This window comes from Phyllostomus discolor, chromosome 5 (assembly GCF_004126475.2).
Source record: "Phyllostomus discolor isolate MPI-MPIP mPhyDis1 chromosome 5, mPhyDis1.pri.v3, whole genome shotgun sequence".
NCBI classification, from domain to species: domain Eukaryota; kingdom Metazoa; phylum Chordata; class Mammalia; order Chiroptera; family Phyllostomidae; genus Phyllostomus; species Phyllostomus discolor.
The window spans coordinates 71,067,904-71,084,378 of record NC_040907.2 but is presented as its reverse complement, the minus strand read 5'-3'; the positions used below and the strand labels follow the sequence as shown (position 1 = coordinate 71,084,378).

Genomic DNA, 16,475 nt, shown 5'->3' with positions numbered 1-16,475 from the left:
TTTATAGGTACTTACTGTATAAATGATAAAGTGACCTGTCATGACAGTTTCTAATATAGAACTTATGTATTCTTTTAGATGATTTGATTTTTAAAGCAGTTTTATAAGTCCCCTTTTTTTTTAGTTTTTAAGTATTTGTTGAATAAAATTGACCTATAACTAATAGTAACAACAGTTTTCAATAATGTGTAAACATGAAATGGGCAGGTAGAAATTTGTAAGTTTTTTCAGGCCATTTTTCTGTATAATCTGAGTATTTACATTTTTTATTATTAGAACCAGATCAACAGTAACCATCTTCGAAGAGCAGAACAAGAAGTGATCAGTCTACGCGAGAAGGTGCAGTATCTTTCTGTGCAGAACAAAGGTCTGCTTACTCAATTAAGTGAAGCAAAGCGCAAACAAGCAGAGATTGAATGCAAGGTAAATATATCAACTAGCTAGTTTGTTTTTGTCAGTGTAAAAGTCCCTTTTCTTGTTTTATCTCAGCATTGATTACATTATCTTAAAATCAAATAAAGCCATAAGAAGCTAGTTTAATTTCCTACTTTTTCTGAACTTGGTTTGGTAGTTGCTTTCAGACTAGGTTAGCAGATCTTGCTCTGGGGTGGATTTCACCAGAAAACCTCATTTTCAGCCACGTGCCAATGCATGAAATTAAGTTAACTAAGGGATTAAAATAGTATCTCTTTACAATTTTTTTTTTTACTTGCAGCTCTTTAAAACCAAAGCCATTAAGGTCTCAACCGAAAAGATAGGGAGTTTAGAGAGGTTAGGGCAACTCTGCTTTGATAGGTACCTTATTAGTGAGCAGTGAATATTGACATGTTTTCTAGATAGAGTAGAGAGCAAAGGAAGTGTTTGTTGTGTGTTCCAGTGGATTGGGGAAATTGTCTACATTTCTCATTATTATTTTAATCAGCTTTTTTATTTTCTGTGAAGTGTTTGGGTTCATAAAGCATGAAAGTGTTTGAATGCAAGTACATTTTTTTTTTGAAATAAATAGCTATAGCAGTGGGGACAGAGGGGGTGGAGAGTGGAGTGGGAAGAGAGAGTGTGCGTGTGTGAAATAACTAAAGAGGTGACTGTGTTCTGAGCAGTAGAATGGATTACTGAGGATGAGTTACAGGATTTTAAAAATAAACTAGACATCCATCTTCCATGGTGAGATACTAGGAATGATGTCCTTTAAAGATTCCAGCCCTATTATTCTATGATAAGAAATGAGACTTTCAATGGCACATATAAAGCTGTAATTCCATCAACTTGTTCTGGTGTCATTAAAAACCAAGAGTGAAGCTTGAGTGGTTTATCAGTGTCACTGAAATCCAGAGATGAAATTACATCCTAATTAATATGCATGGCTGTTACAATTTATACTGACAGAAATCTGTAAGCAGTACTGAAATTTGTACTATTTTAATAGTAGGCCCTCTTGAAGGATATGACCATACTAATTTAGAAATAAAATGATGTGGCTCTGGCTGGTATGGCTTACGGGGTTGGGCATTGTCCCACAAACTGAAAGGTCACTGGTTTGATCCCCAGTCAGCACACATACCTGGGTTGTGGGCCAGGTCCCTGGTAGGGGTTGTGCAGAAGGCAGCCGATCGATATTTCTCTCATACATAGATGTCATCTCACTCTTCTTCTCCCTCCCTTCCCTCTCTCTAGGGATAAATAAACAAAATCTTTAACAAAAACAAATAAAATGATGTGACATGAAGTTATATCAATTTGATTTGTTATACTAATGCCTGATTAGAGTTTAGTATGCTATATGGTGTGTGCTGACTTATTTTTAATAAAGAACAAAATTTAATCTTTTTCATTATTGGTGTAAGCTTTCCTTAAAACATGTGTTGATAACATTTTTATTGGATTTAGTATTGCTCCTCAAATGCCTTACTACCTAAATATTTTTTGGAAAAAATATTTGGGGAATTTACTAATGAAAATAATTGTTTTCTTTGTAGTTATCTGAGCAATGGGCTCAGATTCAGAATTTTAGAGAATTTTAAGAACTGTTTTGAGATTTTTTAAAAAAATTAATTGTTCATTAATACCTCTGTGAAGTATGTTACAAATCTGACTCTGGTTTCTCCCCTATGTTTAAGATTTGCATTGATTTATTAAATCTTTTATAATGCCTTTTGCAGATTTCAAGAATGACCAGTGTTTTGTTACTCTAGCTCCTAGTATATTCTGATAAAGTGTGTGTGTTTCACCTTGTGATGCTGGAACAATTTAGAAACAACCCTAACTTTCAGGGAAGTCAGTCCTTCAGTCAGATAAACCTGACTAATTTTCATTTAGTTTTATATGATTATAGCTTATTATTTGTTGATAAGCAATTATGAAAGTTCATTTTATTTTTCATTTATTTAAAATGTCAGGATACTTTTTAGTATTAATGTTATTCTTCTGTAACTGAATTTGAACATTCCCATTTAAATATGAAATAGTACAAGTCTGTGATCCTCAATATGAAAATCCCAAACACTATAAACGCAAAGGTTTTTTTCATAAATTTTATACAGATTCATTTGGAAGCAAAACCTGACTTGAACTGAAGTATGGTCACTTATCATTTTTAAATATCTCAGCTGGTGTGGGTATTTATGCTTTACTGCTTCACTGAGTTGAGCATGAGTGTACTGTCTCATTGTGGATGCTGCCTCAGATCCCACTGGGCAGGACTAATGTATGGTTTATACACCATATTACTTTTCTAAAAATCTAAAAAACCTGAAATTTCATAACACACATGGTTCCCAAGATTTCGGTAATGAGACCATGAAATTTTCTATATAAATTGAAAATTGAAGATTATGGAAAGATTGTAGATTCTCTAGTTCTATATGTAGATACATATGTATATACAGATATATATATCTGTATACACATAGACACAAATATATAAACATACATGAGAAAATGTATATTAATTTATATACAAACTTGTAAAATTGTGTAATAAATAATGTTAAGTAAGGAGAGTGAATCAAGGTATTTTACTATGATTATAATGGTAGTATCATAACATCCCCATTCCCTTCTGTCTCATCCTCCTCCTGCCCTTACCCATATACCTCTTATTTTTTCCCAGGTAATGCTTTTATTATTTTTTGATAAGTCCTTTTAGAGTTTCTTTTAGGCAAATACTAACAAGTAAAAGTGCATAATTTTTCTTCTCACTTTTTTACATCAATGTTGGCATACTATATGTCTGCTTTTTGCTTTTTTTGTCATATGTTTTATAGAGCTTTAAATAGTCATTGAAGAGTCTTCTCATTAGTTTCCAAGGTGCATTGTTTTTCACTTCATGGATGTACCATAGTATACTTAATTAGGCCCTTATTGAGGGGCACACAGGTTGCTCCCAGTGTTTTGCTACTATAAACAAAGTATAGTGAACAACCTTGAAACATACATAATTTTAGATGTATAGAAATATATCTATACATCCCTACAGGATACATTCCTGTAAACTTTATTGTTTGGTTAATGAGTAAATATATTTCTACTTTTCATAGATTTTTGTCAAGTTACCTTCCTAGGGTGGCATCATTTTGTACTTTGACAAATGGGGCATTCTAATTCCTGTTTCTTCATGTTATTACAAAGTGTGTAGGAAAATCTTTCCATTTTAAATAGATGTAATTTATATATTTTAGGACAGTGATTCTCAAATAGAGTAGGGAGGAGGTGAGATTATGAGACTTCAAAGAATGATGGCAGCTACTCATGTATTCATCAAATATTTGGGCATCTTCTATTTGTCAGTTACTCTTATGGGCACTGGGGGACACAGTAGTGTAGAAGGTGGACATAGTGTTTGTGAGATAATAAGTAAGAATAGATAAGATCATCACTAATGATATACTGCGGACTGGGAATTAAGGGACAGTGGTAATTGAGATCCATTGCCGGAAGGCAGTATCAGAGTTGGGACCTAAAGAGTAGAAAAAAGTCTATCGATCTTAGTGAAGAGCCAGGAGAAGATCCCTGCATGGAACGGGCCCCAGTGTTTTAACATTTATTAGAGGGTGTTGCTTGTAGCAATGACTGCAATTTTTTAAAAGAACCACATGTCACTGTATGTGGAAATGGGTTTGGGGTGGGATTGGAGAGAGATTTGACATGAGATCATCAGGTAATAAGAGTATAGGACAGTGGTACTAGCTTGGGCTCAGATATTGGCAGTTAAACTAAAGAGAACTACATCCATTGAAAATCAGGTTGGAGAGGGGAAAGATTAGGGGAAATTGATGTCTAAATTTTTGTTTTTATACCTGACTGATATATTTTTATACAGGTTAACTAAAATCACTAGAGTATAAATGTATCAATTATCTATCGGTATTTAACAAATTACCTCTAAAACTAGTAGCTTGAAATGGCAATAAGCACCAGTACTCTAGAGATTCTGTGGGTCAGAAATTCAGGAGCAACTTAGCTAAGTGGTTGTGGTTTAGTCTCTAATGAGGCTGCAGCCATTTGTTTAACTGAAGTGAGAAGATAAGGATTTTTAGGTGGCCCACTCACATCATTGCAAGGTGGAGCTGGCTGTGGGATAGACCATTGTCCTCAAGGGACTTTCTCTTAGTAAAAGATACAAGCAAGTAACACACAATGACTGTTTAGTATAGATAGTGCTGTGATCGGGGAGGAATATAGGGTGCTAGAATGGGATTTTAGTGTAGGAGTCATGGTTCAAGGAGGATCAACTAAAGAAATGATTAAGGTGGGACCTTAGGGATGTATAGGAGTTAGTTCAAGGAAAGGCAACAGAGTTCATCTGGGAAAGGGAATAGCATGTGTGAAGAACAAAGTGAAAAAGAACAACATGTTGGTTGAACTAAAAAAAGTTTTTTCTAGCTGGAGGGGGAGTGAGGAACAGTGGTATGATATGAAGGTAGAACAGTAAAGGGGGAGCCCAATCATACAGAGTTTTGGACACCCGTATAAGGACCTGGAATGTTGTCTCAAGATCAGTGGAATACCATTAAAGTGTTTAAAATAAGGGGGTGACGACTAGATTTGAATTTTAGTAAGCATAGATGCTGGTGTGCTGGAACCAACTAGGTAAAAGTTTGCAAGAACCAATCATTAAATTTTTGAGAATTTTGTAACATGTTTGTTAAACAGCTATATTAAAACTTACTTAATGTAACTAAATTATAGTAGAACAGAGGTAATAAACACTCAAACATCATTTCCTAATTATTTTGCATTTTACTGTTACCTGTGCTTTTGAGGTTATTTATACCTGTTGTAGCTGTATGGTGGAAATACCCCACAACAGTGTACTACTGCACATTTCTTCCCAACGCTGTGTTTCAGTCATGTTATGTCGGCAGCTTGAAAGGAGCCATAGTGAAAGTATTTACACCAGATAAATTGGCAAACTACATATCAGGGCTTGATTTATTGTTTTGTTGATTATCTAGACCAGGAGTTGGCAAACTATAGCCCATGGCCCAAATCTGTCTGGCTGCCTGTTTTTGTAAATAAAGTTTTATTGGAATACAGCCTGTTCATTCATTAATGTACTGTCGATGGCCATTTTCACACTCCAGTGGCAAATAAAATAGTTGTGATAGACTGTATGGCCATCAGGTCTAAAATATTTACTCTCTGACCCTTTAAGGCAGGGATGTCAAACTCATTTTCACCACATCAGCCTCGAGTTTGCCTTCAAAGGGCCAAATGTAACTTTAGGACTGTATAAGTGTAATTACTCCTTAACAGTTAAGGGAGACCTCAGTGCTGCCACTGGGTAGAAACAAGGTGCAGGGCCAGATAAAACAAAGTGGAGGGCTGGACTTGGCCTGCCAGCCTTGTGTTTGCCACCTGTGCTTTAAGGGAAAGTTTTTCACTCCTGCTCTAGGCTAATAATGCAGATTAAAGCTTAAAAGTTTGTTGTATCTTCAGCCTTTACATTGTGAATAGTACAAAATGTTAAGGAAATTTTCTTCTATTTATTACTATTATCGGAATCAGCAAAAACTTGCTCATTGACAAATGAGTGAAATTCTAACATGTCTTCCTAATTTCACTTCCATCTTAACTCTAACATAAAACAAAAATACTTAACCAATGTACACATCAAAACTTCACTTATTCCTCAATTTCAACCATAGGTGGCTTATGGATACAAGAGTTTGGCAAAAATAAGGCAACATATTCCATGAGAATATACTGACTATCTAGAATTTATAATAATGAGTATTGAATGTCTTATTATGTGAGTATTTTGTACTATACACCCTTTATATCAGTTTGTATTAAAATATATAATACACTTATGCATAAACACATGTACACACACAGATACGTGCACATGCACATGAGCGTGCACACACACACAGACACATCCCTGGGAGCTGGTTGTTAAACATTTATCAGCATAGCATTGGGTACAGAAACTACATGTTTTGGCCACATGCAAATTTACAAAATATTTAAAGCAGTATTTGCTTGAAGTAAAGTACCAATATCATATCTGAGATACAAAATAAATATAAATTTTCAAAGATTTTATTTATTTATTTTTAGAGAGAGGGAAAGGGAGGGAGAAAGAGAGAGAAAGAAACATCAATCACTTGCCTCTTGCATGCCCCCAGCCAGGAACCTAGCTCGAAACCCAGACATATGCCCTGACTGGGAATCGAACCCATTACCTTTCAGTTTGTGGGATGATGCCCAGCCCACTGAGCCACAACAGTCAGGGCAATATAAATTTTTATTTAAAAGCTTAATTATTATACTTTTATTAAATTTAGTATTTCTTAAAATTTTGATATTATAATACTGTCAATATTATATGATGACCATGCTACACATTTTGGATACTGACTGATAAATTTCAACTGAAGTTAATGGGGGAGCAAAATATTTTTGCATACCCTTTTCCTCTGCCATATTTCCTTGTTATTTCTGGATTACTATTATTTCTCATATATATATTGTAGAATATGGTTTTAGAGTTTTTCTTTTGTGAAATTTTGAGGTGGTAGATAAATATGCAGAATTGTGACATAATCTAATATTCTTTCTAATATAATGTAAATGTTCATTATCATTTATTATTTCAGAAAGAATATAATTTTTAAAATATTATCTAGCTAACACAGTTAGTATCCATATTCTCCATTAGTCTACTGTCTTAGTTACTTAACTGTTTGAAAGTTTTCCATAATTGTTCTTTAATAAAAACTTAACTTTTACAGTCAACAATAACTTGAATACTTTTAAACAAATTAATTTTTAATTTAAAGATCTTGAGCAATATTTGTTTATATGAATGGTATTTCTTAATATTTAAAAATGGAAAGCTGTTCTATATATTCTTCATTTCATATTAAGTTTAGGAGATAATGGCTCTTCTCTCATTTATCATGGGCTTATTTTTTTAAATTTTGAGATAAATTACATCATTTATGTTTTATTATTAGTGTATTATTAGTTTGATTTACTATACAGTTTGTTATTGGTTTGTTTTGTTCGTTACCCTAGAACAAGGAAGAAGTGATGGCTGTGAGACTCCGAGAAGCAGACAGCATAGCTGCTGTGGCTGAACTACAGCAGCACATTGCTGAACTTGAAATCCAGGTACCATATGAAAATAATAAAGTACACATAAAAAGAATGCAATTGTTTTCTGTTCCATCTGCACCGAAATAGTGACTTACATCTTCATTCAAAGAGTGACTGTGATTCTGTTTTTAACACTTATTCATATCCAAGTCCATGTTTTTTATTGTGGTAAAAAACATAGCACATTTTAAACTGTACAGTTCTGTGACATTCAGTGTGTTCACACTGTTGTGCAAGCAATCTCCTGAACTGTTTTCAGCTTGCAAAATTTAAACTCGACACCAGGGGTATCAAACTCATTTTCACCAGAAGTCACATCTGCCTCACAGTTGCCTTCAAAGGGCTGAATGTAATTTCAACTCCTTAACAGTTAAGGAGTAGTTATATTTATACAGTCCTAAAATTATTTCAGTCCTTTGAAGGCAACTGCAAGGCTAATGTGGCCCCCTGGTGAAAATGACTTTGACACCCCTGCAGTCTACACCCATTAACCAGCTCCCTGTTCTCCTCTTCCCCCAACTCCTGGAAAACACCCATTTTTCTTTCTGCCTCTCAATTTGACTACTTTAGGTACCACATATAAGTAAGATCATTCAGTATTTATCCTTTTGTGACCGGCTTATTTCACTAGCGTGATGTCATTAAGGTTAGTCCATGTTTGTAATATGTGTCAGAATTCCCTTCTTTTTTAAAGCCGAATAATACTCCATTGTATGTGTGTGCCACATTTTGTTTACCTATTTGTCCATTGATGAACATTTGGGTTGCCTCTACCTTTTTGGCTGTTGTCAGTAATGCTGCTATGAACATGGTGTACAAATATGTTTGAGTTCCTGCTTTCATTTCTTTGGGGTACATACCTATAAGTGGAATTGCTGGATCATGTAGCAATTCTAAATGTAACTTTTTTTGAGAAATCACTATACTGTTTTCCATAGCAACTGCATCATTTTTCATTCCCACCAGCAATGCACAAGGGTCTCAGTTTCTTCACATCCTCACCAATACTTACTAATTTTGTTTCATTTTTTAAATAACAGCCATCCTTACAGGTGTGACTAGTATCTCATTGTGGTTTTATTTTTCATTTCCCTAATGATTCCCAATATCCCTAAAGATGCCCAATATCACTATATTGAGCATCTTTTCATGTGCTTATTTGCCTTTTGTAGCTTCTTTAGAGAAATTTCTATTCAAGTCTTCGCCCATTTTTCTTTTTAGATTTATTTATTTTTAGAGAGGGCAAGGGAGGGAGAAAGGGAGGGACAGAAATATCAATGTGTGGTTGCCTGTCTTGCACTTCCTACCGGGGACCTGGCCTGCAACCCAGGCATGTGCCCTGTCTGGGAATTGAGCCTGCAACCTTTGGTTTGAGGGACAGTACTCCAACCAACTGAGCCACACCAGCCAGGGCTCAGATGCATGGTTTACAAACATTTTCTCCCATTTCATGAGTTACCTTTTTGCTCTGTAATTTCCCTTTGATGTACAAAAGGTCTTATTTTTTTAAGTCCTACTTACATGGTTTTTTTTTGTTTCCTGTGCTCCAAGTCCATTTTTTAATGATAATTTATCACATTTTTACATTGTCAAAGCTATTTTAAAAAGAAAATTCAAAGCTTTAAGAACAAACATGTCTTCAATGAATGCGTAAATGGAAAAACAGTGATGTCTTTCTTTCCCTTCCTTCTTCCTTCCCTCTCTCTCTCTAAAATCAATAAATTTTTTAAAAAAGGTTCTAAAAATAAACATTTTGTTACTTATGTCCTACTTCTTATTGTACTATATAAGGTACATTTCCAATATAAGAAAAGTACTAACTTAAAATCTTATTTCTTTCACAGTTTTTTAATATGTTCTGTTCCAAGCCATAAATACAGTTTTCTCCTCACCTGAAAAATCTTTTTATTCTTAAGTTTCAATTCAAAATTCAATTAATTCCTAAGACTTATTATATTATAACCCCCCCTTTTTTAAGATTTTATTTATTTATTTTTAGAGAGAGGGGAAGGGAGAGACAAAGCAATGGAGAGAAACATCAATATGTGGTTGACTCTCACTCGACCCCTACTGGGCACCTGGCCTGCAACCAAGGCATGTACCCTGATTAGGAACTGAACTGGCCACCCTTTGGTTTGCAGCCTGTACTCAATCCACTGACCTATGCCAGCCAGGGCATAACCTCTCTTTTGATCTGGGTCAAAAGTAATCACAACACATTATGGTTTGTATAAGTTTATAAAAAGATATGCTTTATCTTTTGTTGATAATATTCCCCATAAAGTATCACATATTCAGAAAAACTTAGAACATGCATAATATATTTGTAATCAGCTTTTTAAATCATGCTATCATGTGCAATTCTAGTTTAATCTCTACAATAGTACAGATTAATATCTGTGCTATTCTTTCTAACATCAAGAAAATTATAAAAGTTTGCCACATACCTTTACATATTAGTCACAAAATTTAAATCACTTTTTTTGTTTATTCTGAAATATTAAAATGAAGAACTTAGTATGATGCATGCTTTATTTAAAATGGAATATAACATGTCATTTTTGAAAAATAGAACAGAATGATACATGAAATTTTTATTATGAATAGCAAGCAGTGTGTTAGTATCAAACAGCACTTAAGTGACCATTGAAATTCTATCTGCCAAACTCACTGTTATTTTTTGGTATTTATCTTGCTTAAACGTACCTCATTTGTCATTGTTGAGCTCTCATACTCTTTGCATTCCCTTCACTTTCCTAACACCACTCACTTTTGACTTTCTTCAGTCTTTCAACTGTTCTTTTGTCTTTTCTCTCAGTCCTGAGTCTTTGTATTCTTCAGAGATTCCAAGTTTCAGGTTTCTTAGAAACAGTGTTCAAATGAAGAGTCTCTCTCATGTGGCTTCAGGAGCCGCCTTTACAAGTGAACCCTACTATGTCTCCAGCCCTAGCATGTTTTCCCTAATCATTAATTTCTACACTTTAAAAAAAAATTGTTAACAAAATACAGAGAAGTTCATAAATGAAGCAAAATTATAATGTATCTTTAAAAATGTTACCCAGCTCTGGTTGGTGTGGCTCAGTGGATCGAGCACCAGCCTGTGAACCAAAAGATTGCCGGTTCAATTCCCAGTGAGGTCACATGCCTAGGTTGCGGGCCAGGTCTCCAGCAAGGGGTGCATGAGAAGCAACTGCACATTGATGTTTCTCTCCCTTTCTTTCTCCCTCCCTCCCCCTCTCTAAAATAAAAAAATAAAAATCTTTAAAAAAATGTTACCCATAAGGCCACTGTAGAGAATATTGCCTGTACCCCAAAAATCTACCCAGTCACACCCTATTCCCTTATCCTGAATTTTATGGTAATCCTAAAATTTATGGTGATTACCATCAAACTCTTTATAGTTGTTTCATTTTTGTATGCATCTCTGATCCACAATTTAGTTTTCCCTGTGTCTGAATTTTGTATAGTCATATTGAATAATTTCATATTTTGTCTCTTCTTTCTTTGTTCAACATTATTTTAGTAATGGTAATCATTTTTATTGTTGTACATCTTCTATTTTATGAATACATCACAATGTATTTATCCATTCTAATATTAGTGGCCATTTGGGAATTTCCAGATCAGGACCATTATGAACAATGCTGTGATTACAAGCAGTCCTGTACACTGTACTGCTCACCTGTACATAAGTTCCTCCAGCATGTGTACCAAGCTGTGGGATGGCTGGGTCAGAGAGCGTGCACATCTTCCACTGTATTTTCCAAAGTGCACCAGATTAAACACCCAACAGCAGTGCATGAAAGTTCTTGTTCCATACCCTCCCCCAACACTTGGTAGTGTCATTTTGATTTCTGCCAGTCTGGAGGGCATGCAGTGATATTCATGGTTTTAATTTCCATTGGCCTGACACTAATGGATTTGGCCATTTGGATTTCCTCTTTTGTGAAGTGCCTGTTAAAGTCTTCTGCATATATTTTTCTATTGGGTTGTCTTTTCCTATGGATGAGTTCTTTATATATTGATGTTATTTTTTGCAGATTTCTACTCTCTTTGTTGTTTCTTTTTTGTTGTTTCTTTGTATGGTATCTTGATGAGTAGACCAGTAGTTTTAATGGACAGTAGATAGCTCCACATGGAAATTATACAGACACTTCATATTCACCATGTTTACAATCAAATGTGTTCCTATTCCAACCAAATTGTTTTCTTCTTTTATATCTCACATCTTAACCAGTGGTATCATGAATTACTGAATTATTCAAAGTAGGAGGAATTTCACTTATGCTTTTCTTACCCAGTACCATATATACCAGGGCCATTATATAGAGCGTGCAAATTTTCAACTTTGCCTGATAATACCCAAATATCTTACCAAGTGCTTGTGCTAGTTAGCATTTCCACCATCATTTTACCTCCTCACCCGCTGTTGTAGATTTGCCTTCAAATTCTTGATAACTCATACAGATTAAAGTCCAGCTCTTCATCTTCAAAAGAGAAAAATCCTGAGTAAATCTAAAACTAAATCAAAGGTAATTTTAATTATTTCAAAGACATTTTAAAAATCTTTCTTAGCCTTTCTTAGCTTCCCCACCTCTTCCACCCCCTTAAGTCATCTGCCCCCAGCAACCGTCTGGTAACTTTCTAACCAGGTTCCTTTTCTGCAGCCTCAGCTCTTCCACTGAGCTACCAGAGTTGTCTTTGCAAATCATAAAAACTTTACTGACTGCCTTTTACCTACCAAATCACATCAAAGCTCCTTAGCATAAAATACTTACCTTTTCTTTATTGCTCAAACCTGCATTTCTAACTTCATCTGTCAATATTACCTCCCCATCCTTCCTCTCCAACTCCTACACACATAAATTCTCCTTTCAAAATTTTCACGTTCTCTCAAAATTCTGTACCATTCTACACACTGCTCTACCTTCATAAACTGCTGTATTTTTCTGTACCTCCTAGTCCTCTGCTTTTGAGGTATTTCTGCTAAATTTTCCTTCACTAGCTTACTATTTATACTTAGTAAATGTATTTTCAGTAAACATCTTAATGATTCACTTTTACTCATTTATTTACTTACTACATGCAGATTAAGATCCATAAATAGATCTTTTGTTAAAACCTGAAACTCCTTTTTGAATTCTAAGAATAATGTATTTTAGGTTATTCTGAGTAAAGGAAATAGATCAACTTTCAAGTACCACTAGGGGGAGAACTCAACTCAGTCAAACTTTTTATACTTCAAATCTCTTCAGACCAACCCTTCAATTACTGTTACTCTCTTGTGCGTAAAATGTTTCAAATTCTTCATTTAATAAAATATTACATAATCTGTTCTTTGGTATAATAAAGACTGCTTTTAAATGTAGTTATGAAATTATACTTTTGCAAATGTCATATTTAGATGAGGAAATACATTAGATGAAGAAATATTCATTTTTATAAACACTGTAGCATTATGTAGTAAATATACTTATGAGACTGAGGTTTATTAAATTTGGTTTAAAGGTTCGGTAGTCAACTTGACACTTTCTGATTTAAAGTCCAAAGTCTTCCCCCACGTTATTTTTCTGAGATAACTACATCTGTCATATACTCTACATTCTTCGTGACAATGCTTTTGCCCCTGTCTGTGGGAGCTGTTTAATATAGGGTCTCACAGTGCTTTTCCTAAGTGTAGCAGCTTTCAGATTTTGGCCATTTTCCTAGAACTGTTTGTCAAAGTTATCACCTAAGTTTTTTCCTTCTGAAACAGAATGACAATTGTTAGTAGAGTTTAGTCACCATTATTCTATAAGTGCTTATTTGGGTTGAACTCGAAGGCTCCAGTGTATATTGCTTTACTATTTTATTACAATTCAGAGTTACTATTATGAAGTTTAAATACTGTATAATCCTCTTACCATATTCAGATGTCTATTATTTTCTTAGATAAAGCTCCTCTGGCCAAATTTCTATGTAAAATAACATTCCTGTTTTAAACACTGTACTCATGCTGCTTTATATATTTTCAAAACATTTTTTTGCCATAAATGATACATTTTTGTTGTTCACATTTCCCACCAGAATGGAGGTTTCATGAGAGGAATTTTTACCTGTTTTATTTCATTTCTGTTTTCCTCCAGGCTTGGTGTGTAATGCCTGGTGCACAGCCACCACTCAAATATTTGTATTTGAAGAAATTAAAGGAATGTAATAATTTACTCATCTGCTGTTGTTTCTACAAGTGATTTTTAATGTATGCAATTTGAGTATTCAAATATTTAAAATTCAGGTGTTATCATTATATTCACATATGTATCAATTTGCATACATTCTTTTTTCCATAGGTCACTACTTGTTAGGAAGATTAAATGAATTCAGACTCAGGCTAAATGCATTTATCATTATACAGAAGGGGTTACTGACCCTGGGTTCCTTCTTTGAAATGTCATTGGATAGAATTCAAACCTCTGAAAATTCAGGTACATTTATTGTTGATGTTAATGGCTTTAATTACATATAAAATAATAGCTGCTATCTTTTAAAGGAAAAATTTGGTTTGTTTGTTTTTTTCTTGCTATCTGCACATATACTTCACAACTAATTTTCTGGTTGAATGTCTCAGGCTAATGGAATTTCGTTAAATAGTTTGCAAAAATAATTATAATATGCCCTGATCAGAATAAAAAGCTTCAAGAAATTTAATTATTATTAAGAACAAGACTTCAGAATCCTAAATGACTCTGTGGTCACAATTTGTTGTCTTTTTGTTTTCTTAAAATTGCTAGAGATTTTGTACTGGTTAACAGTATAGATTTGGAAGTCAAACTTCTTATTAACTATCTCTTTAACAAGTTACTATTTTTATTTACTCATTCAAAACTGAGGAATCTACAGTTACCTCAGAGTTGTTGGGATTAAATGAGAAAGCATGTGTAAAGTGTTCTTTCTCCCCTAACTAGTCTCCAGGAAAAAAAGCTCATAGATGACCTTATATATAAAAAAGAAACCACACTCAACTTGTAGAGGATTCCAAAAATTACAACCTAACTTGAAAGTACAGAAAGTATTTTTGTTCCCTTTAAGATAGTTTTTATTCACCCCAGATAATGAATTTATTCTTTTCAAGAATTGTATATAATGTCAAATTAAGAATCGCTTTGACTTTTTAGTTTTTCCTAAAATGTACATTTTAGTGAGCGTATTTCTGTTCACTGTAAACCATGTTATTTAACCTACTTTTTATTTTTTAATGTATTTTTCATTTGGGGGAACATAGACTTTATTACTTGTAACTTTTAATTCTTAATTCTTCCATGATACTAATAATAAAAGTTTTAATAGCTAGCATCATTGATTGCTTAAAACATGTCAAGCAGTGTTCTTATACTTAAGTATACAGGCTCATTAGAACCTAATATAAGCAAGGATTTGAAGTAGATGAGGCATGCAGATTTAAAAGGAAAAGAATTTCCTAGTGAGGGAATAGTTTGGGCAGAAGGCCTAAGGCCAAGAGTATGTGTAGTCTCTCTGTGCAGTCAGAGGGGAAGTGGGGGAAGTCTGAGAGGTAAATAGGGCAGATTGCGTAGGGCTGAAGAATTTAGGCCTTTTTCTGAGTAAGATGGAAAGTCATTGGAGGATTTTGAGCTTATGAGTGATCAGTTAGATGACATTTAACTGATTGAAATTTTGAACTGATTAAAAAAAAATGATTGCAAGAATTCATAGTATTCACATGCAAGGAAATGGTGGTTAAAAATTATTTCCTCCTTCTCTTAATGGAATTTTCTACCTTTATTATAGAGATCCACATGTTATTTAACAGTTGAGGGCTTTATTTTTACATTAATATTTAATAGAACTCTCCACTTTCTAGGTTATGGAACAAAGCTCAGAACAGGTAATCGTGCTCAACTAGTTGAAGAAAATAGATGGAAATTGAACCCAAGCTTTCTGGTATTTAACCTGGAGTTGATTTTATATTTTAGTTATTATAAAAAGATAAATACAGGGGTGGGCAAAAGCAGATTTACAATTGTTCGTATGGGAAATTAAACAATAAATAATAATACAAGAATAAATTCTGTGTTTCATGTACTCAAAACTGTAAAAGAAACCTACTTTTGCTCACCCCTGTATAATAACTTCTCATTACCATATTAAAAGCTTCTGTGGGCTAAGCACATCCGTGAATTAATTCTGCTTTGTTCTAAATAATGGAAAGTTTTTCATTTAAAACGGTTTAGTTCTACTCAAATCCAACTTTTTGTTCTTTTCCTGGTACCCAGTCACATTTACCCACTTTGGTTAGTTAGCCCAGCAGATAACCTCTAGGGATGCCTCAGATGGGCAATACCCCAACCACTCTTGGCTTAAAAACACCCACTCAAAATTCTGTTCTGACATAAAGTGAGGGAGTTAGGTTTAAATCAGTGTGCCCAGATCAGCATGCAGTTTTGACAGAGATGGAGAGGAAGTGATAAAATCTTTACTATTGAACTTTAAAATAGTGTATATTTTAATAATGTTACATTACCATGACATTACTAAATGATGGAGTTTATCATATACTTTGTCATCAATTCATGCTTTCCAACTTCCTGTGCTAGTTTGTTAGTTTCACAGCAGGTGATAGTTCATATGCCAATCTGGCTAACAAATTTCTTTTTGGAGGATTTTTCCCCCTTGAAGCACAGTGTTTTCTGTTTTGAGCAACTTACTTGAATATTAAAATATTTTTCTTTTTTCTTTAACAATTCTCTCAAAATTTTAAGCATTTTTAAATTAGAGATATTTATTCTGTAATCTTATCTAGTCTTACCACAAGTTCTCAACAAAGGAAGTTAGGTATATAGCGTTTTTTACTTAGCTTGCTGTCTAGTCATGAGGTG

The 16,475-nt window shown here is 34.0% G+C and overlaps 1 protein-coding gene across 10 annotated transcripts in view; it reads left to right on the top strand.

The window, feature by feature from the left end:
* The window catches only part of EVI5 (ecotropic viral integration site 5), a 200,669-nt gene that overhangs the window by 127,130 nt on the left and 57,064 nt on the right, over window positions 1-16,475 (top strand). For all 10 annotated transcript variants that reach the window (XM_036026426.1, XM_036026422.1, XM_036026423.1 and 7 more), the window contains 2 exons: window positions 277-423; window positions 7,522-7,617. In XM_036026426.1, the coding sequence (XP_035882319.1) occupies window positions 277-423; window positions 7,522-7,617 (243 nt within the window). The remainder of the gene's footprint in view (window positions 1-276; window positions 424-7,521; window positions 7,618-16,475) is intronic.